At 34.9% G+C, this 27,155-nt stretch overlaps 1 protein-coding gene across 2 annotated transcripts; it reads right to left on the reverse strand.

Moving 5' to 3' along the window:
- Positions 1-8,110: 8,110 nt before the first annotated feature.
- Positions 8,111-20,553, reverse strand: LOC138309406 (solute carrier organic anion transporter family member 2A1-like). Of its 2 annotated transcripts, none has more exons than XM_069250594.1 (11): positions 20,406-20,553; positions 17,675-18,429; positions 17,270-17,356; positions 16,963-17,151; positions 15,368-15,532; positions 14,568-14,748; positions 11,976-12,126; positions 11,373-11,527; positions 10,832-10,896; positions 9,324-9,619; positions 8,111-8,622 (listed from the first exon to the last, which is right to left on the reverse strand). In XM_069250594.1, the coding sequence occupies exons 2-11, from the start codon at positions 18,420-18,422 to the stop codon at positions 8,608-8,610; spliced, it is 2,052 nt and encodes a 683-aa protein (XP_069106695.1). In that variant the 5' UTR covers positions 18,423-18,429; positions 20,406-20,553; the 3' UTR covers positions 8,111-8,607. The 2 variants fall into 2 exon arrangements, with proteins under 2 accessions (XP_069106695.1, XP_069106694.1); XM_069250593.1 differs by having other exon boundaries at positions 9,309-9,619.
- Positions 20,554-27,155: the final 6,602 nt, after the last annotated feature.

Genomic DNA, 27,155 nt, shown 5'->3' on the forward strand with positions numbered 1-27,155 from the left:
TTGATTGTGACGTCATGTGTTTGCGAGCCGAACTCATACATTTTGGAGAAAACGATGTGAATTGCAACCACAAAATAATGACATCACAATGGATACCTACAAGCAAGGTAGCTACTCTGCAAAGACGGAACACCCGTATCATACAGTGATTTTCGGTTTATCTAGAATACTCTGGTTTAAATGTAACAACCGGTTGCCGTCAAAAAGCTATTCAGGTCGATCCTGAAACATTTGTAATCATTTTCCCTTTCATCTCTTAGTAGAAAAAATCCGAGAATGTCATGAAAGTACGACGCTATTGTGACGTCACATTTAAGACATCGGTACCGTATTGATTTGGAAAAATAACCTCTTGGAAACTCAAATGAATGGTACGATTAAACGTATTGTATTTTATCAAATAGTCTGAATAATTGATCATAAGCATTGATGTCACCATTTTTTTAATTATATCGGGTTATGAAATAAATTTTGTTTGCAAAATCCGTAGCGAATTTTCAGAGTTTGCAAACAAAATCTCTTTCATACCTCGATGAAATTAAAAAAAAAAATCATCGTTTAACTTAAATGCATTTTAAATAGATTCTTTTAGGATATGTCAAAACCAGACTTGTTTTATATATTTTATACAAGGGCTTTTGCTGTTACGAAATCCATGTATGATCATGTATTTACAGTGGCAATCAGGTTCTGGCGTAGTAATAACTTCGTAAGAGTTCAAGAGGTCACAAAATGACTTGGTTCATCCCTGTGTAAGAATTTACTGAAGAACATTAACCAGAAATTCCTTCAATTGATCAAAATGAAAATAAATTTCATTAAATTTGAAATGGATCTAATTGATGTAATTCCGATTTATAATTCATTATGTTAATTGTTCGTTATAAGAATTCAATCATAATTGTTGACAGGATATTCGGGGAAAATGAATAACACCAACATTACCGAGACCAAAGATCAGGACAGTACAGCTTACCCGTGGACTGCAGTGATGGTAGCCTTCTGCTTTGTCTCTGTGATAGCGTTTGTAGAGCATCTGACGGTAGTTTTCATTGCTTGTCTAAACAAGACACTGCGACAGAAACCATTTGTTATGTCCATTCTACTACTGAGCGGAAGTGATATGTTTCTGTGTGTGGCTATATTCCTCCTTTCGTTGATTCATCTGGTATCGTTACGTCAGAGATGGATATGTGGATTAGCATTTTTCCTTATCCAACTCGGCTATGTCACTTCACTGGTCCAGACTTTAATTATCTGTGTTGAACGATACCTGCGGACAAGAAGTATTCCGATGATGGGGAAATTTTCTGTGCGCCATCGTTTGGTTCTCACAACCATATGCATTGGACTATGCTGTCCTATACTCGGAATACCGTACCTATTCACGGTCCAAGAGTCCGATATAGCATCGTGTGGTTTGGTAATGCTATTTCGGGAAAATTTCGGATTTGCATTATTCCCAGTAAAGTCGATTCTCTTCCTATTATGGCTGTGCACGATCATAGTGTATGTAATTACGGCAAGAAATTTCCGAAATAATATCAGAAAGACAAATCGTCTGAGAGAAATGCAATCCGTCCGAAACAAAACTTTTGCTGGAGCCACTGAAGCGATAACACCTACCAAAGATTATGTAATAAAACCACGTTCGGTTACTGTTATTACTGGTATTGTGGAAACTAGCAATGTTCAATCTAAATTTAGAGATACTGTTCCAGCAAAGGGGGGGGGGGGGGGGGGGGGACTGTTCCAGCAAAGCTCGAGAATATTGCAGGTAAAAGTGATAGTTTGCCTCATTATGTTCCATCATGTTCACTCCAGAAAGGGAAACAACCAAAAAAAAGTAATTCAAACACAAGCCACACGGAAATATTAGTTAAAACGGAAAGAGAGGAGGACAATGATCAAGAAGAGGGTGTGGCAGAAATGGACCAATCACACAGGCTCTGTGTTGGTGAGACAGGATCATGGGGAACATCTACAACATCCCCTTATTCTTCCTGTCCTCCAACTACGTTGAATGTGCATTCGACAGCAAAAACAGCGCCACAAACACAAGTAGCGAAAGCCTTCAGAATAGTTTCCACCGTTTTTATTGTTTTCCTAATAACAATGTCGTCACACACTTTGATTGGACTTGTTAGTATATTTTATCACGTGCCGCCAAGTATTCAATTAGCAGGTGCGATACCAGCTGCTGCGTCCATTCTGACTAACCCATTCATGTTTGCCTTCCTTCTACAAGATTTTAGAAATATCCTGAGATGCCAGTAAAGTGATCAACAGTTTCTGTTGAAACGATACGACGTTACAGTTAGAAACACCTGACGTAATGATATCTAAAGCAGGCAAATATTTTATTCTGTGTTTGTATGTAACAGAGTTATCTGCCCTTGTTGGTAGGTATTAATTGTAACGTCACACTATTACGCCAGAAAACGGCGTGAATTTCGCTCACAAAATAATGACGTCACCTCCTTGCATGGGAGCTAACTCGGAAATATGCTAACATAGCACTTATCGATATAATGTGCTGAAAACCATCTGCCGTAAATGTGTTATCCATTTGGCTGTTGCGATTATTCCTTCCAATAAACGCCATTCCAGGTTATTCTGTAATTTTAATAGTTACACTGCTTGTAAGTGACATAATACGGAAAAAAAATATTGAGGTCTAAAATATACTTGTATCCCGCGAGGAAATACGGAATACCTGCTAACACAACTTCATCTTGGATATCGCGTGACGTCATTTTAACCAATAGGAATAAAGGATTATTGTCTTAGGCGGGATAAATATATATATATATTAAAAATTTTATTTAAAATAAGTTTACAATACCTAAGCGTAGTTAGTATTCTGTTCAATGTTTCAATCCCATGACCAGTAATTCAAGCAGGAATGTATTTACGTGACACTATCAGACCTCCGATATATGACGGAAGAAGTTACAGATACAGGATACCGCTATACTTCCTACCTAATGCGAGTTTAACAAACTTTGCATATACCAACACAGCTAGTTATGACTGAAACTATTATTTACATAAATGCTACAATTCGATATGTTAGAAGCATCAGGAGTGTGTTATCCTATGACATTTGGTGCCCGTATAGGGACCATAGTGAGCAACACTAGGACAACGTCCCGGTGGTGCGGATCAGAGTAGTCCCGATGATATTACGACTTCGTAGCGCTGCCAACCTTTTCTTGTATCGTCGATTATAATTATACAGGTCGTATTTTTTTTATTTCAGGGTTTATTTCTAGGTGTTGTGTGTGTTAATCTCCGTTGTAAATAAATATTTGTATGTAAGAACCAGCAAAGTGTATTTATCATTGTTACTTTTGGTTGTTATCCAAAATAATATTGTCGCATTTGTCTGTTGGTAGCGTAATCATTGAAATCGTAAATATACATCATTCTGATTCCTTTTAGGCGTTCAAAGACGTCCATTCAATAAGCTCTAAAGATGACAAAGTTATTATACTTCCGCGATGATGTGAAAATTGAGCAAATCCCAAGATATCGCCTGTTATTGGCTATATCTTGCGGTCGCCGTTTCCATGTAGAATTCTACAGTGCTTTAATATACAAAATCGCCCACGTCACTAATGTGTGAGTAATGTGCTTCAAAATGTAGCACCACACGCGAGTATTTGTCTACAGTAGGAAATCTTGCTCACGTAAAAGCTTGACTTGTATCTAAGTCACGTGAACAACGGAATATACTACGTACTAACCTATACGCAGCTTTAAGCGTGTGCTTATATAGAGATTGAACAGTGTTTTGATTGCGATAAAGGTGGTATGAACGCAATTTGATACAGATATATTCAATGTAGCGCGTTAGCCTACATGTAGAATGTGTCTGTATCCCATTGCGTCCATACCAACTTTAACGCAATCAAAACGCTGTTCAATCTATATTTTACATATATAAGTCTATTTTTACATGTTCGTGATAAAAAAATCGATGGTTGTTGCTAAGCTGGGTAACTACGGTAGTTTGGATGGCCGTAGATATAGTTCCGATTGTTGAATGTTATAGCTGCAGTTTGATTTGGAATATAACAATAACAGCTTTCAATTACTTTCAAAATATGTTTTTTTTTCAATTTGATCGCATATCAATAATGTCCATTTCGAATAAAAATTGAGATAACCGAGGCGGAATGACTACCGGTAGGTATCGTTGTCAGGGTAGTGATGCGGTGCGAAGTCGAACGAGCCGCCATATTTGATTTTCAACCGAAGAAAGTGACTGTGATATATATATATATATATATATAGTCTATTGATGGTATGACCGTTGTGCTGCTGAATGTTTGTCATGTATGTATCGGTCTACGAACGCGATTTAGACTAAATTCTTCAGAGTCATGACTTTTGTTTTAAAGTACGGAGGATAGACAAGTGATTGCATGGTGTGTGTAGGCCTATTTTGAATGCAAAGATGGGGGTAAAGCTGTTTCGGATAGGCTACCTGTAATGGGTTTTTTTCCTGAAAACCTGTGCATGACCTGTTTACCTATTGTTCGCTTAGACGCTCCCAGAATTGTTCTCCGAAAATCAGAAGTTCTGTATATTTATGCAAGATGAGTGACCGTACACACATACTGACGTAACTATGGAATTTCCCAAATATTTCTGAGGAAAGCCCCCCACTCCCCCCCCCCCCTCCGGTTGTAGCCCCGACCAGTAATTCATTTTGTTGTTAATTTCCGTTACAATGCTTAAACGCATCTTTTGTTTTGATGTCAAATACAGATTTAATTGGATCTAATAAAAATATCTTTATTGCTAATTTGAAAAACTTATGACGCAAAATCTTATCGAGGCGTGAAGTAGAAATAGTCCGAACCTGCATCGCGTTTGTATTCATACGTCATTAGCTACGCCCATTTTAAATGTTGCCTGTTCAAAGCCCGTGCTTATGCGCTCTTAGATAATTTCAGGACAATAAATGAAGCGAAAATGTGTGTTCGTAATATCTTAGTTATATAATTTAGTTTAGAAGCTCTGCAGATACCTCTGCCGTTGAAATGATGAAAAACGGTTCGACAGATTTCAGATTTCAGGCTTTGATACGCTTTGATTTCTGGAATAGTATTCAAGTAAGCTCCAAACGAAAATGGCCGTTCACTTCCTTAGAAACGATGCCCGGGACATCTCAAACGCATTTGGGATTTGAGTTTGTTTTTTTTATCTGAACACGAAAGTTTTTACCTAGCATTTTCAGCTTTAAGTAATTATCAAATATCATCATACATTTATATTCACTTATACTTTACTTCTGCTACGAACCATGCCAAAGTGAAGTCTATGAGGGTATAAATGACACCCAAAACGTCACAAATGTTGACATAGTAACATCAACTGATCACCGTCAAATGGATGTTCCATTACATCTTGTGGTGTATTCCGTCGTTGATAACTAGTGCGCAATATGAAGATTGTCTTCTAATCTGCATCGCTTTTTAATGTCAGAATTTGCAACGTAGAAAATACAGTGGAACAAGCAAAAATAATAATGGCGACTTAGAGTAATAGATACGACAGGATCACATCAATCCGTATTTCTACTTTAGATTCGTTTGTTTAGGTTTTGCGATCTTACAGCCATATTTGTTATTAAAGTGATGACTGGGGAGTTTGAGGTCCTCGGTTTCTGTACACAATCAATGTTATATTACATATACTCTGTTTTACGACTTAGTCACGGATACAGATACCAGATATGGTATTAATTTGTATTTCATATGGATATATATGATACAGGGAAATAAGTTCTAAATGATGCGAGGAATTCTTTCATGTTGTGTGAAACACATCATTGTAAAAGGCACTCAATGAAAGCTCTGGTATCTATATATAGACCTAATGTTCCATTTGGATGCCAGTTTTTTATCTGTTTCTCGTTTTCTTTATGCGTGATATCAATAATTGTTTTGTTAGCGGTTATGTCATATTACGTAAAAATGATCAGTCATAAAGACACGACAACCAAGTAGGCTTGAATCACCAGGTCATGTTCTTATCTAATTAGCACTGTGTAATCATATTAGTGAAACATGACTACCCAGTTGAAGAACAATGAACTGATATACGAGGTGAGAAAAACGAAGATACGGAATGTTTTATTGCGATACAATTATAAATGATAATCTATGACAGTGTGTGTCATTGTGTAATCGATACCACAGATGGAGAAATAGGATCTCAGAGTACTCATATTTTGTGAAACTCGTCTGGAAGTAAGGTGAGCAAAAATGAAAACTTCTTAGACTCTTTTCATAAAATGTCATATGATATGATGATAGGAGCACAGATCTTAGATACTTTGTTATCAACTCCAGCGATTTGCAGCCAATGAAACGAGCTCGAGGTTAAATTACACTGGTAACATACAAGAATATTAACATTAAATTGTGCGAAATTACTGGATATCAGACAGTTTGCATGATAGACATTAATCATCGCAGCATTTTCGTCCCATATTCAAGATTGTTATACCCCTATGAAATAGTTTCTATATAAACTACGATAATCTAATCCTATCTACGATACCCTTTAATCCAATCTACGATACTCTCTTATCCAATCTACGATACCCTCTAATTCAATCTACGATACCCTTTAATCCAATCTACGATACTTTCTAATCTAAATTAAGATACCCTCTAATCTAAATTAAGATACCCTCTAATTCCATCTACGATACCCTCTAATCCAATCTACGATACTCTCTTATCCAATCTACGATATCCTCTAATTCAATCTACGATACCCTTTAATCCAATCTACGATACCCTCTAATCTAAATTAAGATACCCTCTAATTCCATCTACGATACCCTCTAATCCAATATACGATACCTTCTAATCCAATCTACGATACTCTCTTATCCAATATACGATACTTTCTTATCCGATCTACGATACTTTCTTATCCGATCTACGATACTTTCTTATCCGATCTACGATACTTTCTTATCCGATCTACGATACCGTTTACTCCTATCTACGATACTTTCTTATCCAATCTACGATACTTTCTTATCCGATCTAAGATACTTTCTTATCCGATCTACGATACCGTTTACTCCTATCTACGATACTCTCTTATCCTATCTAAGATACTTTCTTATCCAATCTACGATACTTTCTTATCCAATCTACGATACTTTCTTATCCAATCTACGATACTTTCTTATCCAATCTACGATACCCTCTGATCCTATCTACGATACTTTCTTATCCAATCTACGATACTTTCTTATCCTATCTACGATACTTTCTTATCTAATCTACGATACCCTCTAATCCTATCAGCAATACCCTCTAATCTAAATTACGATACCCTCTATTCCGATCTACGATACTTTCTTATCCAATTTACGATACTCTCTAATCCAATCTACGATACAATGTAATCCAATCTACGATACCCTCTAATCCTATCTACGATACCCTTTAATCCAATCTACGATACTTTCGTATCCAATCTGCAATATCCTCTAATCCTATCTACGATACCCTCTAATCCTATCAACGATACCCTCTAATCCTATCTACGATACCCTCTAATCCAATCTACGATACTTTCTTATCCTATCTAGAGTACACTCTATTCCAATAAACATCGCAGTTGAATGAAATTAGCGGAAGTACATTTCAGCTAGATTGAATTAACCCTGTCTCCGCTTACCGCGAGATGTTTATCCACGAACATAACCCGTTATAAGTTATGGATATATTTTACTGCTTTTTAAGTGTACCTCCTTTCGACTTTTCCCGAATTTGATCTAGATTTGTATACTAGTGGTTAGCATAGTTATCATCATGATTTTTTGGTGAAGGCGAGAACGCTGTCACTTGTGGAGCACATTGTTCAGTGCGATTCGTGCTCTTTCAGAATGTTCAGTGACCAAAGGCGGTACATGTATCATATGTATTTTCTCCCTTGTTTACTTAGTAATCGTTTGTATTCAGGATATGTTCGAATATCAGTATTCTTTGCTTTATTCCATTGTCTGTATAGCTTTTGCTTTTTTATCATTTAGATGTTTACTAAAACAAACATATCAAACTAACAAGTTCACTTGGATTTGTGGTTTTCTAAAAGCATGTTTTATTTACATTATTTTGTAAACATATAAGTCTTGCTTATTACTGCCCCTTGTGGTTGCAAAAATCTCTATTTCATTAAATTACAATATATTATCGAGATTAATGTATAACCTTGATAGAAAAAATAACAAACAATAGCTATTTGTTCTGATTGGAAATATAGCCGAACTATACAGCCACCTGACAGCCACATTGGCCCTTTGGGACCGTACTACGCAGATGGTCGTCTTTATGCAGAGATTGGCGGTAAGGCATGTTTTCTGAATGGTAGATAGCGATACGCAAAAGGACTTTTGTTCAGAAATAGACTAGTCTCAAGACATGTCCAGCATGGTATAAATGAGTAATGATTATATCAACACCTGATATATACAGGTGTCTGGACAAAAAAACAGGTCAATGAGAGGTTTCCATTGTAATTACAGGAAATTGATTTGTTCTCTTTTTTCCAAACACGCCTCCGAACACATCAAACCTCAGGCTTCTGAAATAACGAACACAAATGAAGTTTACCGGCAACAGAGCATTCGGACAATAATTAACACAAAAGTGCACATAGGATAATTTAATTTGCTTTTGTTGACAACGTAGTCAGTATCTCATTCAATAGAGCATACTGTCATTTTTTTAGGAATGCAATTTATTGTTTTTTATTATTTCAAAAAGTTTTCTTCTGAAGAAAAATAAGAAAGATTACTTTTATTGTACTTTTATTTTACTTTTATGGTTTTAGTGTATAGTGAGTAACTTTAGTTATCGAAGAAAAAAATCGTCCGGCTTGTTTTAATTGATGAAAATTAATATTCGACGCTTATGTAGCGCCTTAATGATATTTTTATAAATGATGAATTTATATGTGGATCTGATATCACCTGGCTGAATAGAACATAACTTAATTAGTTATGGACTATAGTTGCATTTCATATTAATTAACTTACAAACTGAATTTTTTAATAATTTGCAATTTTGCAACATTCGATTCCGTAGTACTTTCTGTTTAATTTTTAAGAATTCAAAAACCGAATGGAACTCAATAAATGATAATCATTTAATCAATCTGATTAAAAGACAGATCATTATTATCACTACGTTTGATTTTTGATCGGAGTGGTTATAAGGAACTGTATTTTAATCAGTTTGTTCATTTACATATTTTTCTTAATTACTAACCTTTTCATCACTCACTTTTTCATCACCGTCTGTAAGAACTTTCATCTCTTCTGGAACCTTGACATCTTTCTGGGACGATAACTTTCTCTTCATATTTTGGGGCCATTCGTCGAGGTTCCGAACCAGATATAAAGCTAGGAATAGGAAAGCCAGTGATACGACCTTGTAGCCAAGGATGACCCCGTGAACTTTTAACCTTAGACCCGACAATATATAGTGCAAACACGCCCCAGAGGACGAGCACGTGTCCTGCCAGATAATGCACGTGGTGTCAATTACCTTTCCAATTATAATGGGTGTCGGCATCCAACCTGGATCATATAAACGATTAATTAATACTAATTGATAAATAATTACAGGTATTCAGTGGATATCTTAATTATTTATGTAACAAGGTAGTTATCTCCCTCTATGTCATTGACAGATTGTGTATCACTGTTTTTCTCTGGGTCCTAAATGGTCATTTCTAACAAAAATTGACCTGTGTATCAAGACCACTTGCTACGAAGATCATTTTTGCTTGGTTTATTGGTGGTTTGTATAAACAAGTTTATGAACAGATACAGTAGAACAAAACAAATTACTACATAGCTGTGGATATCGCTGTATTTGCGTTTAATTGATTTAAATGAACAAACCCGCTTAAACAATGAATCATCTGCATCTCTTTTGTAATGTCAGAATTTGCACTGCAGTAAATTGAGGAAGAAGCAAAAAAAATAATAATAGGAGCTTATTTTTAAAACACGTGAAAAACGACAGGATCACTTAAATCTGTATTTCTATTTTTGATTCGTTTGTTTAGGTTTTGCGATCTTACAGCAATATTTGTTATTAAAGTGATGTACGGGGAGTTGAAGGTCCTCGATTACTGTACATAATCTATGTTGTATTATATATACACTGTTATACGGCCTCGTCACTGATACAGATACCAGATATGGCATTAATGTGTATTTTATATGGATATGCATGATACAGGGAAACAACTTCTAAATGACGCGAGGAATTATTTCAGGTTGTGTGAAAAACATCAGAAAAGACACTCAATGAAAACCATGAGTCACTCACTAAAACATAGGAATGTGACACAATTGAGAGGTATCTATGCTTACAAATATTATATGTCATTTCATATTATAAAATGTTTACGAAATTTAAGATTAAGATATTTCTTAACACAAAAACATTTAATATCCTAGACATGTTATATATCTGAAGGCTGCCAAGGTTGGGGCCTTGGGGTCCGCCTTCAAAAAAAGATTAAGAAAAATATTATTATATGATAGTGTGTTGCACGAATCTCCTACTGTGGGAGGACACTAAGTGTTATGGAATATACTATGAATTTTGAATATATTTTTTTTAACCTAAATAACTATGAATTTGAGTTCGTATCCCACGTAATCCACCAACAGTATCCATTATATCAGAATTATACTGTAACAACTACACATCATCTGCTTTATATGACAAGTGACTGCAATCACACTTTACTGCATTTATCAGATGAGAATAGTTACCTAGAATAGAACTGAGAAAAGACATGCAGCCTAGCGCTGTAGCTTTGTCTTTATCCTCCACACACCTGAAACGAGAACACCATGACAATACGAACAATTGGTAATAACGCCGCAATATACAATGTAGGTTACCATATATCCATTTATTTTATTTTTTTCTTAGTTTTGCTTGTTGTTTTTTTGTTGTTGTTGTTGTTGTTTTTTTTTTGAGAACTTAGATTTTATGATATTCTCATACATAATCTGATGGCTGACCAAAGTCTTATTTCTAACATGCTATATATTTATGAGAATAGTTAAGCTAAGAAAATGAAAACAACTTTCTTCTCTAAATTTGTTATTGTAACTTTTCTATTCTATCTTAGTATTTTAATAACCTTATGTAACATTGTGAAAAGTCTTCCCATAGCGATCAACATTTGATTCAGAAACTCAAAATATAATTGCAATTATTGTTTGATACATTCGTGCGATTGCAGTATAAATTAAGTCACATGATTACAACATAAATGCATAAGCTGAAATGAAAAACTCTGGTTACCGTAATTTAGCGATGAATCCTGGAGATATAAGAAGTGCATTTAGAAGCCCCCCTAAAACACACAGTACGGCGAACGGGTAAATCATCACGCAATCTGTCTGGCACCGACCGGAAGTCGCCATTCCATCCGGAATACAAGTACAGTTGGTAAAATGCTTCAAAGAAAACATACAAAATCAGTTCTAATTGATTAGGAGAATATTTCCAACGCACGTAAATCAAGCAGGATTTGATTTTAAGCTATTTACACCTTCAAAATATCTTCTATGATAGGGTAGAACACTGACCTTACAGAACGCAGTTAAATATTCGGATCTGAAACATCACTGAATTATAGATACGATATAACAGGGTAAATATGTAAAGTTTCAATAATCAGTTCAAAAATAGTCGAAGTTAAGTTTAATCATCTGGCTTGAAGTCGTTGATAGAATAAGAAGCATTGTGTCCAAAGTAGCTTGAAACGATTTGTCAATTTATTCTAGTTCATCTAAAGTGAAATCAACAAACAAGCTATTCCTTTACTTATGCTATGATATGGACAAAAAACAAATCCAAATGATTGTGAAAGTTTTTCAGCATAAAATGAACAGAACGCGTTACCTGCCCTTTAATGGGAACTGAGGAGCACCCGGCATAGCAGGGAGAATGATAGTTAACGCCGTTAGAGCCACACACGGGGAAGAATATACTATCCTCACAAGCACAGCCAGCGGAACAATCAGCCGAGGTCAGGTTCTGTCCGGGGTGGTACCTACACATACAACGGTCATATAAACACGCTATGTCATTGACATCACCCCAAAATCAAAGCCTTACTTAACATTCACACAGTCACACAAACCATTAATGAGTCAATCATTTACAACGTCAATTCCTTCACATGGTCTCGCATTCAAGATCAAGCCTCGCACTGCATTCGCCGGGTCAAACACGCGAAATCTAAGTTCTAATTATTTACAATCATATTTAGATAGGTAAAATGTCAACAGACAATTAGGAGCGTTATACGTAATTTGTTTTATGTTGACGTAACAACTTTTATATAACGATATTTTTACACAACTTGTGGAAATGTTTGACATTTGATGACTAGTATGATGTGTACCCTATCACTATCAACAGTCAACGTCACATTTACAATTTCCACAAGAGATGTAACAATAGCATTTCATAAACTATGCTTTCCAGTCTGAAGAAAATGTTTATAAAATTTTACTTATTGTCATAAAAGCAGGATAAGTGAATTTTAGATAAAATATTTGCCTATTTTCACTTATTTGCTCTTTTTGCGCGTAAATTTGACCTGAAACTTGTCGCATAAAAATGGCCAGAAGTTGGCCTGTATTTACCTATTTTATTTCATTTACGTGTTTAATAACTATAGCATGATCGTAAAAGGCGACTAAAATTAGGATTTTATCGTTTAGCTTCAGTGATACAGCACTATAAAAAGGGCAACAGTACCACTATACAAGAAGACACAACATGAATATACCGCAGTCTCCCAAAACACGCACCTCGCACAACATACACGCGAAACACCGCATACATGGGAGGCCCTTACTTGACCATAGCTGTTAATAGGACGTTAATTAATCAAACAAACAAACAAACGTATGTAATACACAGTACAGATTACAACTAGTACTGTTTTTATACAGCTAATATTGGTGGGTTTATTTCAAATATTTTTCTTAATATAAAACATTTCATTGCAAAACATTAACTTATTCTATCTTTGTAATTTTTCAGTTTTACCTAAAAAAAATGGTGTTTTTTTTTAATTACTCATTGAACAACTCTGATTGTATAGGTCACTATGGCGTTATTTGCCTTCAAACCTGATAATGTCGCAGACTTTTATTTAATTAATATACTGTAAATCAACCTTTTTTCGAGTGTTATTAAGTCTCGCGTATTTCGCGAACAAGATGAATTCACGAAAATAAATGACAGCTAAGACCTTTCAATTGGAAAACAATTAAGGTTTTTAACTGTTAATCATGAAATAAAAACGACGTGAAAAAGACATTAGGTTAGCGATCACGAAATAAATACGCTGTGAAAAAAGACAAAAGGTCTTCAACCCGAAATAAAAACGCCAAGACCGCGAAATAAAAACGACGTGAAAAAAAGGCCTTACCTCTGAGATCGCAAAATTAAGTCGTCGCGAAATAAATTTGTTAACAGTATTTCGTTTCACCATTTTCCACCCTAACTCAGGTAGCAGTGTACAGTAGATTTGAAAAATTCAGCAAAATAATGTGCAGGCTTTAATTATGTACACACAGCTTTTTAACCTTAAATAACACCTATATAAAAGTATATATATATTTTAATCTACACAACATTTGCAATTGTCATGCAGAGTTCATTTTTGGACAGGTCTGCTTTTTGTTGTTTTGTGAGCCTGTAAAAACCATGGTAACCAATTTTTTTCTGAAAAATTGCAAAAAATTGGGATTTTTGACCCAAAATTACACTCCCTCTACTAGAATTTTTTTCTTGAATACAGTTTAAAACTAAGCATCACTATCGTGATAGCGGAACTGAGCCTTTTTCGACATAGGTATACTATTAAACTTTTGAGCAATCTTACCTCGTACCGCAGCTATCAATTTCTGCTGCTACAGAATTGAGTTTTGCCGTCTTAGACGCACATTAGGATACCCTCTAAACCATTAATCTCGAACCCATTTTGTTGAATTTCTTTATGCAAATGTGAAGCCTACATATAAGTCTCTAGATTGAATTCACCAATTTTAGGACATATATTTTTTATGCATATATTAAAACAGGGGCTTTCTGCTTAATATAAAAAAATCTCACCCATGGCCATTCGGTCTAACTGTACACTGCTACCTCATTCACTTATGGTATCTGATTAAAAAGAGTCATTCCCTTTTCTACCCCGTAATCTTATAGTGGAATCGCCAATCCGTAGAATGTAAAAACTCCCACCATTACTGCAAACCAACTTTCTTGCGCGTGCAAATTACTTTCGCGAATTTCGCGATCAGAATAAATCCGCGAAGGTTTATCTCAATATGATATAGGAATATAACCCTTCATTATACTATTTTATAATTCCATTTAATTTTCAAATTGGTAAAAATTAATCTTCGCAAACTTATTTTAAACAGAAATTCAGTAGTCGCAAAAGAAGGTTTATAGTATCACAGAGGTACACACTTTTCTGGTCCCACGAACTCGGGCTGGTCACATCCGAGGAAGAGCGAAAACAGGAACACTACAGTGTAGGTACTATATATAGATATCATCAGTCCCAAGGTTTTCCGGGGGGTCAAGTTGATCATGCGCGTGAGCAGACCGCCCAGGAACGTCCCCAGTCCTACGGCAGCCTTGGTTGACGCTGAAATCAAGTTTAATACCTTATTGTGTTCAATTTTTAAGCACAGTTACAGAAGAAGCTTATATGACTATCAGCCTCAACAAGAATGTCTTCTAAAATTTTGTACGGCATGGAAACGCAAAAGTAAACAATCGATTTACTGTAGGCAAATAATATGAACAGAATAAACATATGAAGTATGAATCTTAGTGTCAACTTGCTTGAGTCGGTTATTTTCCTAACTATTATTCAATTGGAAAGTATTCTATATGTTAAGATTAATTCCTTAGCGTAAATTGGTTCCTAACTTCTGTAAACCTTTCATATGGGAAAGTTTAAGTTTTGGAAGTTCGGTAACTTTAGAAATGTACTTAAACTTGTCCACGAATCGCCTTTCAGTTCTAATTTGTTGTTACACTATATAACATGAAATTTTCTGTATGTAGGTACTTCTGATTTTTCTATGGAACTACGATTAAAAAAGCAATGAAAGATATTTAATTCAATATTGAATTCATTGTGACAAAGATGAACTATGAATATATCAACCCTCGCAATAGATTGTAAGTTCCAAAACAGGAAAGAACTACCAACGATCTGTTCATGTTATACAGTAAGGAATTAAGTGTGTTTTACTTACCCAGAATCATGTTTGCTTGCCACAGAGGAATGTTGAACTGGATTTTAATGTATTTGGAGAGAAATGAGATGTACCCGCCGATAGATCCCAGGTGTATAGTACCGCTAACAAGGAGACATACCCACACACCGTTAGAAAAACAACGTTTGAATGATGTCAGACGCTCTGTCAAATCAAAACCATATTATTACTATTATCGTCCATCTGGTCAATATAATGTTTTATTAACCAGGCTAAATGGTTTAATTATACAGGGTGTCCCATAAATTATGTTACACTTTCAAAGTTCACTATTTTCTTTAGTACAGCAGGTAAAGCACCAGGATTTCATCTCCAAAAAGCCTGCAAACATACATTTCGTGATTTGATTAACAAACAGCTTAACAAACAAATTTAAGTTATCATAGCAACGATTTTCATAAAAGACACATTTTTGAAAAATGAAGTCAAAACGCCGTAATCTTTGATATTTGAGTAACCTTTGAACAGTAGCATTGAAGATTTGTTCCTATTTTATAATGCCTAATTAATGCCTTGGACAATATTTTCTTGTGTTGGTGAGTATTTTCCGTAATTCTGGAAATACTCATACAGAAATGATTTGAGATATCAAAGAGCTGGGGCATGACATGACCAAAAACTCTGTTTTACAAAGTATTAAACAATGCACAGTGCCTGTATAATGTCTTCTTGGCGTGCCAATATCCTTAATGTGATGACGTCATGATGACGTCAATGGTTTTCAGAAAGTCAAATTAATATTTTATATTATGCATTCAATAAAACGTTTGATTGCATGTTTTCATATACCAAAATATCTTTTTTGATGCTCATCTATGTTATAAGTACATGTATTTACATTTTGAAAGTGTAACCTGATTTATGGGTCACCCTGTACTATGTCGATATTAAACTTGCAAATGTTTCGTGTAAAATGTTACAATATCGTAATCATTCGTTCAATAGCTTAATCGCTAGGAAATGACATGCTATGGAACCTGGTTATATTGAGTTCTTTGGGGACTGAAAACTCCCTTCAAATATAACCAAGGATATGTGTGAACAAAGATTATAATTCATTTCAAATTAAGCAGTACATGTGTTTCAATATGATAAATTAAATGGGTTCCACTGAAGTACTCGAATTAACGGAAATTTTTTTTTTAATTGTGGAAGAAAATAATTCACTTATTTTACCTCAAACAAAGTAAAGCGGATAGTGCAAAAGTGCTAAAATAGTATAACCAACCAACTATGAACATTTACAGTAATGTAAGGTAGTATTAATAATATTTCATCGCTAAAATGTTATTTTCTGTGATTACCTACGCTAAATCAACCAATGTGATGGGTTCAAATAACTTTGATGTTTGTAATAGTTGTGGAATATAATATGCATTTTATGTATTGATATGCGTCAAAGCAGCGTCGGAGACCTACGGTTGATTGCACAATAGTGTATTGTGTAGTGCAATCGACCGTGGGTCTACGAACATTACTTCAAAGTAGATCATTTAATGTACATACACCACGGTTTATCAATGTTTCCAACATAGGTGTAACCTCAGTTATCCTTTCACAATGAAACATTTTACCTTTAACTTTTTCCAATATTTTCATGTCTTTGGTTGATTTCCCTTTCACAGTTATCGGCTTCGGTTTCTTTATATTTCGGGGGAAGAATACAATCGGAAGTGCAAACACAACAGAGGCTCCTCCAAACAACAGAAAGCCAATCCACCAGGCACCGATCCATCTCGGGTCTCTAGGGCTTATATCGACATCTGAAACGTGGAATGGAGTTTCGTGGTAAGGGAGATAAATCACTATGTTTTGATGCTAACGAATGAATTTTGACAAATGATCCGAGCTCTGAAGAGAAACGAAACAATGGATACTTACCTTCCAACGTAACGTAGATTTTACTGAACACACCACCCACCACGAAAGCAATTGAGGGACCAGCTATTGCAACGGCTATGATAATTCCTAATACATAAAAAATAGAAGAAAGAAAATAAGTTGAAGTGTGGTACAGTTGGAAAACGTAACAATAAACCGGTCTTGACATTTGTTTCCGTTCACTAACCCATAACGTTATGTACGAACACTCTTCTCAATTGCGTTATCTGAGATTTACAAAATAGACAAAAATAATTTCAAATACCGATTCATTTTAGAACTACGAATGATTTTGTTTGGTAAAAATGTACACTGACATATGTTGAACATTATCGAAGAACTTACGAAATTGACAAAACAAAATTGTAATGATTTGTTTAAGAACTACGAATCCTTTGAACTAACCCATGTAGAACCCAGTCTTCCTCTTTTCACCATTGTCGTCAACATAAACAGTAACAAAAGGGCCTCGCAGTGATTTCGCCACTCCCTGAAGGACCATTCCAATTCCGAATATGGCCAAAAACATCGTACGCACATCACTATGGCTTTCGTCATCTGCGCTTTCCTTCTTCATACCGTCGACGCATGCATCATTGTCAAAAGTTGACGTATTTCCGGATACCAAATCACATAAAGGAAACACTTTATTTCTCGTCGAGAGAGATGAGGATAAGTTGCCCTTTGTGACGTCATAAAGATTGAGTGACGGTAACGTACCACTATTAAGACTTACGAAGTGCGGTAAACTGCATACAACACCGGAAACACCGTAAAGAAGAAAGGCTGCGAAAAGGACCCTGGGGATGTGGACATATGGAGCGAGAGTACTGACAATCAGAACAACGCTAAGATACCCGATATCATTGAAACTCATCAGAATACCACTGTAGGCACTGGACAGACCGAACTGTTTCTCAATACTTGGAATCTGGGATCCTAGATAAGTATTCAGTGACTGAGAAAGGAGACCAATGATACTGTACCATCCCACAAAGCACGGGATATTGGCGAAACTTTGAAACATGGCGGGTTTACAGGGGCCAAACCCGCAAGGATCCATAACAAAATCCTCCTCATCATCATAATCATCGACGGTCCCCTTCTGGGGATATCCGTTCTGTTCGCTCCTGTCCTTCTCTTGTGGCTCCATTTCCAACCTGTAATTACAATAAGTGGACATATTTTCGTGGTAAGACTCAGTCGTCTTTAGTAAAGCATTGATAGTATGTATATTCCTGGTTCCATAGCAACCACTAATCACATCAATACCCGCATTATATGTACAGTACACAGGCTATATCTTAAGATGTATTTCTCCTGAAGGCCCTTCCACGTGAACTTCAAGTGAATATTTCCTTCATCCTGCATGTGACATTCACGTCAAAATGTGTTTGTGAATTTAACGTGAAATTCATGTGAAAGTCTCAAGAAGATCTTTTTTTTTGCCCCGGTTCACGTCAAATTCATGTCAAGAAAATATTGCCTGTGTATCTTTCTTTTCATATGACGTTTCAAGAGAGTGAAAAGGCTGTGTGAAAAGTATTTCGGTTTTCGTTGAAATGCATAGATATGTGTTACGGAAATTCATATATATGTGTTAAGGAAATTCATATATATATGTTACGGTGAATGCAAAATGGCCAATATTGAAACGGTAAACGATAAGCTATTAAATAAATGCTGTGTAAATCAAAGAATCACGGAGTTTTTAAAAGAAAAAAAAGCTGAGACTTGTCATACAGTGTTTTGTCTAACTGACTGTTAGCGTTTCACTAATTAGAATCATATTTAGATATTATATCTAAGATACTCTTAGAGATGTCGATATAAAGGATATAGGATGATACAAAATGAACTTATACCGTTGAAAATACTTCTATTTTTCACATCTATTTATGAAAGTGACGCATCTCAATGTTATATATATTAACGCAAGTAAATCCTTTTGTGATATCAAATAACGACTAAATGTAACGGGTTTTTTAGGAAAGAGATTACCCTAGTAATGTTAGCCAATGTCAAATGTAAGGAAAGTTTTCCTGAACTAGAAGCTAATGTATACAATGGAAAAGTAGATATCACTTCTGGATATTCCGCTGCATTCATTATGCTAATCATATGTTGTGATACAACTCTGAAATTGTTCACAGAGTAGTATCATGACAAAATCATATGCTTTCTGCAAACTCATTTATCTCACAAATCTAGTATGCCTCTGTTTGTGCCTTATGCGGAAAAACTTAATTTTCAGACATAAATGGATGTGAAAACAAATTGAAAATGCCAGATCACATCATCATAAATACATATTTGAAGGACTACAAAGTAAAATACGTAAATGACTTTAAGTTCTAGTATCAATTTTACAACTTTTTTGAATAAGTGGTGCTGCCAAATTTGTGATTGTGTATCCTTCCATATTTATGAAGGCATATATCAATGGATTTCCAATGGTTTTAACATTTAATATGTCTGCAAACTGTGTGGACGTAAGTTTGTTGTAAAACAGCACATTTCCTTGATTGTCTGAATTCAGCACTGTTTTGTAGATATTCTGTATTTGCATATTGAATAGTTATCTGCCCTTGTTGGTAGGTATTGATTGTGACGTCATGTGTTTGCGAGCGTTACGGCATGCCTTTCAGAGAAAACGACGTGAGTTTCTCTCGCAAAAATTATGTCCCAATCGACACCTTCCGACAAGGGAGGTAACTATATAATATACAAAATGGATTGCTGATGCTAACTGTTGGTTTTGTATTACATATATTTGTATAGTTCAAATAATATTTGATCATCGCATTAAATGCTTCAAACAGCAATAGAGCGGTTAAACTATAAATGCCGAATTAAATAACTTTTACATTACAGTTACATATATTTTGCTTTTCATTATCCCTATATTGTTTTCATTACTCACAAATTGAACAATTCAAAAACTTTTCGGCATTGGCTTTTCATTACTTACAATATAAGTATAATTAAAACATTTCGTCACTTGCTTTTCATTAGTCACAAATTAGACAATTAAAAAAATTCTCCATTTGCTTTTCATTATTCACAAATTAAACAATTCAAACATTTCGTCATTTGTTTTTCCCTACTTACAACATAGATAATTAATACAGCTTACCTGTAATGTTGGGTATACCTAAGAGGAATACCGTCCTTCTGTAAGCCTGTCAAACTAGAGACTACGTATATTTATATATATGTCATTTATCTCCATGTAATATGCATCATCATACGTCTACTGTAGAATTATGTATCTCAATATAAGTGAACATGCTATAAGCGTGACACGGCAGTATTCGTCCACCTGCGACTTTAATTCAAAAAAGAAATTCAGTCAAACACGTGCCAATGCAATATAACCATCACAGAATTCGTCTATTACTAATTTGTTAATTTTTAATATGTCCATAAAACGTTCACTCCTTAGAGCAAAGCTCCGGATTCTGTCTTTTGAATAAAACATAGCATATGATATAAACGGCGCACATATCCCAAGTACATTATGACTTTAGTCCTGTTCATTTCATGTTGAGATTATTTGAGATTAATCTCTTCGTTTTGCAACGTAAATTTTCTAGGGTTTACTGTAAAATTCACTAGATATGGTACAGAAATCAGGATGAAGTGAAATTAATAAAACATACTAAACATTAATTATAAACTATTATTAAATTTTTTTATTTAAAATTAGTCAAACTTCTACTCCTCTTTAGTTTGTAGAATAAGTGGACGACGCAGATAACGCCCCCTGTAGGTGAACGCCATGGTTTGGATCAAGTTCGTAATGTTACAGAATTGCAGAATTAAGATGACTGTTTTACCCAAGTTCAAGTTCTAATTACTTTAAGTCCGCTGACTACTCATCAGTTGGGTATTCATACATACGTTAAAGATGCACCACCGCTGACAAATTGTATGTTTTCTCTATCAAAAACAGGAACAGACAATTATGTATTTTTCTTCAGTTACAAAAGTTATTTACTTTACACCATTACCACCATTGAAGTTTGAGCTTCTTATTTTGCTACAAGATGAAAATATTAAACATAATTAATTGCATCCGACAAAATTCCATGTCATTATGTTCTATATGGAATGAATTTCTGACTGCGCATGCACCAAAATCAAAACAAATGATTTTATATTTTTTTGTGTAAATAAGACATATTCAACACGATTGAACACCCAATTATTGTTCGAATGATGAGTATCATTTATGCTCTGTCGGCGAAGGAGCATTTTTAATACATGACATTCAATGATATAGCATATAATACAAGCATAAAGGAAGACAGTACTACATTTGGAAGAGTATTTAAGGAATAGACATCTATTCCTTATATTTACAGGTTTTTTTTTCAAGTAAATTAATATTATTAATTCCCGCGGCATTTGCATATTTTTATTAAAATACTCATATTTTTTCTCTCCCATCATCGTCAACGAATTCGATGGAACAGCTGATTGGAATCAAGTCATTCATATGTTCCCGCCAAAAGTGGGGTCATGATCCCACGTTGCTACGCCATCGACTATTAACGTAACAATAGAATCGCCGTGCGTGTTGTGCTAACATTATGCACTGATAATGATAATACTAGAAAGCATGGTTATTGAGTCCATGTCAGTGCAAACTGTAAATATAACTGAATAATTGATAAAGATCTTATTTGGGTTGGCAGCTTTGAGGTATTTTGCTACCTGTTGTCAATATCATGTGACCAATAGATATGTGGTGATCTGTAAGTTCAGTGGCATGCTTCAGTGAGGTATCACTATAAAATTATTTAAGGATTAAAGTCTCTTTCTGGTGGTTCTATCGAAGGATAAAGTTGAGTAGGGTATCGATATTTGGAATGGATCGCTATATTTACAGTCTTAACTATTATTTTCATAGGGTATCGATATTTGGAATGGATCGCTATATTTACAGTCTTAACTATTATTTTCATAGCTTAAAATTTACCCTTAATAGTGTTTATGACATTTATAAGGCTAAAATTGAATTATATCGTTTGGTTCCGACAGGCATTTGGAACAGCCACTCGAAGTGGCGGAAATTCCCGCCAATTTATCAATGAACATACAAATAAAATGAGTTCCGTCTGATGAAGCATATATCTGGGGTTTTCCCGGTATGAAACTATGAATTCTTTTATCTATCTGTTGTTAAAGACACCATGGTGCAAAGCAGTTTGGTTTTAATCTTTTGCTTCGTATGATTACACACGCTTACACAATTTATAGCGTGGCAGGATATTTAACGCGGCGTTCGATTCAAACAGAGAGATTCTTCAATTTTGTGATCACTTGACTTCCACTTAATCAGTTCAGGTTGGAAATTACTTGAATACATGGATGTTCAAAAGGTTACATGTCGTTATTTCCGGATTTTGGAGATTTTCAAATATATCGGACGTCGTTTCGAGGAACATGTACAAACACAGGTAGGCCCATTACTGTAAACGTTAACGCTCTCAAAATGTTAGCTTATATTTATATTGTTGTTTCAAACACTTCAATAAATATTAGAGATATCTATTACAAGTATTGTAAAGCTACAACTGTAGGATTCCGTTTCATTGATATTTCGAAACACCTGTCCCAAACTACATTGTGTATGTAAGGCGTACTCTCGCCGATTCACAATTAGATAGACGACTTGTCTGCACCCCCCCCCCCCTCCAGGGTGAAAAAATGTATTGTCGTGCTAGATCGTTTTGGTTAAACTTATCCAACTCAAAGACTGATGTTGTCATGACATATCTTATCCATTTTGCGTACAACAAAAGATATTAAAGATACAAATAGGATGTAGATCTACATGTTGTAGCGAACAACACAGACTCACAGACACACAACATGTAAACATTGCGACGTCATCGGAATGTGCAAAACTGTACATTGTATAACATTGTTTATTTATCATACGCACGGAAGCATTGCTAAAAGAGGTACGGTAGAAACATTTTAAACAATGTCACTTTTCTACATTTGTATTTACACACGTACATGTATATGTGTTCAAACCTATTTTGATATTCGGTACTGAAAACACCAAAAGTTTCTGATTTGGACCATCATAAATTCATCCGCGCGGCTCCAAATTGCGCGTGACATACTCAATCTATCGAGAAATAAAGTTGAGAAGCCTTTGGTTGACATCATCGGGGTTTATACTATCAATTCACCACCGACTGTAAATATTAGTAAATAGAACTGATACCACAGACAACCCAAATATAAGACATTCTCTCGGATTACGTATTCAGACAAAATAAAATTGCACAATCGATAAAGAGGAGCCAGTACCGGAATGAATGATACTGATTATCGATGAAATATTTTCCAAATTAAATAGAGAATATTCCTTGGTTATTGATGAATGCCAGTTATTTTCATCGAGTAAGGTGGAAACTTCGCAAGATGAAATATTACTGGTATTCATAAAGAAACAAGGAATATTCTATTTTATTACATTTTTTTTTCTCGCTTCCATTTATAGAAGCTCATCACTACTAGTTCTACCAAAGGTTATTCCGCCATTGTATTATACAGAGTTATTTGCCATTGCGATTATTACGTCGTATTTTTGTGAGCATAACGTCATATTTCTACAAAAAATATGACGTCATTTTTGTGCACAAACTAATAACGTAACAATTAAAAAGACATTTTCACTGTCATTGCTGCATTTCGATTGATCAAAGGCGAGTGAAAATATCAATCAAAATTGATATTTTCACTGGAGGGAAGTATATCGCTTTTATGTTCACCGTAAAACCTGCAAAAATAATAAAAACAAAACCGTTTTCCCGGATATCCGTACAACATTACACCGGACCTTTTATTTTGCATTGTCAATTTAAAAATCGTATGGCTAGTATCACATTTTGTATTAATAAATTGAATAATGATACTGGCTAAATTTATCTAATATAATACAATTAGAATCTACTTGAGTCCCTAATCTGATCAACTATTCATATTGATTATACTTTTGCACGTACATAGGTACCAGGCATAGGTTAGACTCCGGCAGTAGAGCGCGTGTGTGCGTCATAGTAAATTAGGATAAGGTGTCAAAACATGGAACAGTTAGTATTTCGTAATTTGGTCTTTGATACAAAACAAACTATGTCTACAGGTCAACATATGTTTATAATATGTGTCAAAATTTGGAACACGAAATTATCACAATACATGGTACCAAACAAAGCATCCTTTATGATCCTATCGGGTTACTGTATATATTATGTGATGTCATATAAACATTAAGAACACAGATGTTATACATTGTGAAATTCATGTTTTATGCTTTGTATATTTAGATGGAAACATACTTGAAGGAATCAGCACTGTCAAAAATCGTTTTCAGCCAGTGTAAAATTAAAACCTGTGCATTTAAAGTATTGTAATTCTCAAAAAATGTTATTTTTAGTAACGTTTGGTAAGAAATAACATATTAAAATCTCTTTTGATTTTTTATTATGAAAATTGCGGCACATATAACTTATAAATCAAAATACTATTTCGTTGAGGGCATATTTAAGATAAAAAAATAAATATGGCTTCAAATACTGCAGAATTTTTCCACATTCATTAGTTTTCTAAAGCGCATATCGAAGCGAAAAACCTGGATCATCTTTACGAATGTCACGTGATCATTGCAATCCAGTCAAATATCAATACTGAAAATAGAATCAACAGGGTCAGAGGTAATATTCACACGCTTTACAGGAGACCTATCTTGTTGGTGTTGTTACTGTTATGAAAATAAATAGTAAATTTTACTACAAGGCACTATATTTAACGCATGCTATGTTAATTTCACGTTGACAATCCGGTAGAAGGCACGCTTCGTCTAGAGGCCAAAAAGGGGTAATAATAAAATGCACGAATAGTGTGACAGAAATCGTGTGAGTAATGCTATAAAAATTACATCAGGAAGAAGCAAACCCTGCTTGGGCAAAATAAAATTATGTAAAATGTACACTTCGCCTTTAATGTTTTTATTATCTTAATCTACACTGAACAAAATGAACCATAAAAGTTGCTCCTATGATGCGCTCTGTGTAAAACTATATTTTAAACAAACTATGTTAATTTCACGTTGATAATCCCGAAGATGGCACGCTTTGTCTAGAGGCCAAAAAGGGATAATAATAAAATGCACGAATAGTGTAAAAACATCGTTTGAGTAATTAGGTAGAAGCATACCCTGCTTGGACAAAACAAAATTATGTAAAATGTACGGGATGATAAAAGCTAGAAATAGCAATAGACGTCGGTCAACTAACTCACTAGATGTACATGTAACGAATGGTCTTGTGTAATATGCGGTCGATAATGTATAATGTAGACGTCTGTTTGTGTACATCTCTTTATTAGTTAAAAAAAAAACATATTGGATTTATGTCAAGGACTCGCAGACAAGACAGTTATAGAAGAAGAGGTAGATAAACCACGAGAAGCTCGATTATCTATTTGATATAACAGAATAGGGGATTTCTGTTTCTTGTCAAAATGAAATTAACAGTCAGACGTGATCTTGATTCGGAAACGGAACCTTTAGCACACGATACCACGACTCAATCATCTGAGCTACAACATAACACCAGACCTTTTATTTTGCATTGTCAACTTAAAAATCGTATGGCTAGGATCACATTTTGTTAATTAATTGAATAATGATACTGGCTTAATTTATCTAATATAATAAATTAGAATCTTCGGGAGTTCCTAATCTGATCAACCATTCATATTGATTATACTTTTGCACGTACTTCGGTACCAGGCATAGGTTAGACTCCGGCAGTGAAGCGCGGGTGTACGTCAGAGTAAATTAGGATAACTATCTCATATCCATAAAAGTTGCGCCTCTGATGCGCTCTGTGTAAAACTATATTTTACACATACTATGTTAATTTCACATTGATAACCCAGTAGATGGCACGCTTCGTCTAGAGGCCAAAAAGGGGTAATTATAAAATGCACGAATAGTGTGAAAGAAATCGTGATAGTAGTGCTTTAAAATTACAACACATTAGCGTGCTTGTTGGAGGACTGGCGACAGGCCTTGGATGGTCACAACATCTTGCAGGTACAGACATTATTCAGCTTTAGTTTGTGGAAACTATGAAGAGTTTCGGAGGATGTTGCGTGAGTGGGATAGCCCGAACTTGTATTGTGATATTTTTTCTTTATCTTTCTGTCCTGTGGCTATTTAGACTAATATTACTTTAAATCTGCTCCACAGAAGATATTGGATACAGCTTACATGATATGCATGTATTTATAATTCATTCCAATTTTACTGCATTTAATCTTTGTTTCTTTATTTAAAAATATAGAAAGCTAATTTTGCAGAATTGTTCTGTAATTACTTTTATACAAAGGGTCTTTTTGTAAATTCAAGATTTGAAATGATAGGACTGATAGACGTTTGACATGATTTCAGAATTCTGCATGTATGCCATCTTGGCTTTCTTCCAAGTTTTGATAAGTCACATCGTCATTACCATCCCCGATACTCCAGAGGTTACAATCACTCACTTATATCCATCCCTGGATTATCTCATAGTAAAACTGAAGGCAGTTCAAGACTTTTTCGAAACTACAGACAGAACGACGTCCAACTTCAAAGCCACAGAGTCAACCACAGTAATACGTGTACCGTTATACGGCTCTTTTGATTTGCATCAAAGGACTAAATTACCTGTTCTGTTGCCTCCAATTTTACTATGAAATAGTCCAGGGGTAGATATAACGTCAGGAATAGTAATCCAAGATGCATCATCATCATCAACATCGACAGTACTGAAGGGAAATCTAAGAGATTGATCAACACGATTATCAATATAATTTA

Source organism: Argopecten irradians, chromosome 15 (assembly GCF_041381155.1).
Source record: "Argopecten irradians isolate NY chromosome 15, Ai_NY, whole genome shotgun sequence".
NCBI lineage: Eukaryota > Metazoa > Mollusca > Bivalvia > Pectinida > Pectinidae > Argopecten > Argopecten irradians.

What these genes read in the sequence shown, in the direction of transcription:
- LOC138309406 (XM_069250593.1), bottom strand. Translation starts at nt 18,422, where the DNA reads ATGGAGCCACAAGAGAAGGACAGGAGCGAACAGAACGGATATCCCCAG. An exon ending in AATCTACGTTACGTTGGAAG is followed by an intron (nt 17,152 to 17,269) that starts GTAAGTATCCAT and finishes TCCACGTTTCAG; the next exon opens with ATGTCGATATAAGCCCTAGA. An exon ending in GAGTTCGTGGGACCAGAAAA is followed by an intron (nt 12,127 to 14,567) that starts GTGTGTACCTCT and finishes TTGTATGTGTAG; the next exon opens with GTACCACCCCGGACAGAACC.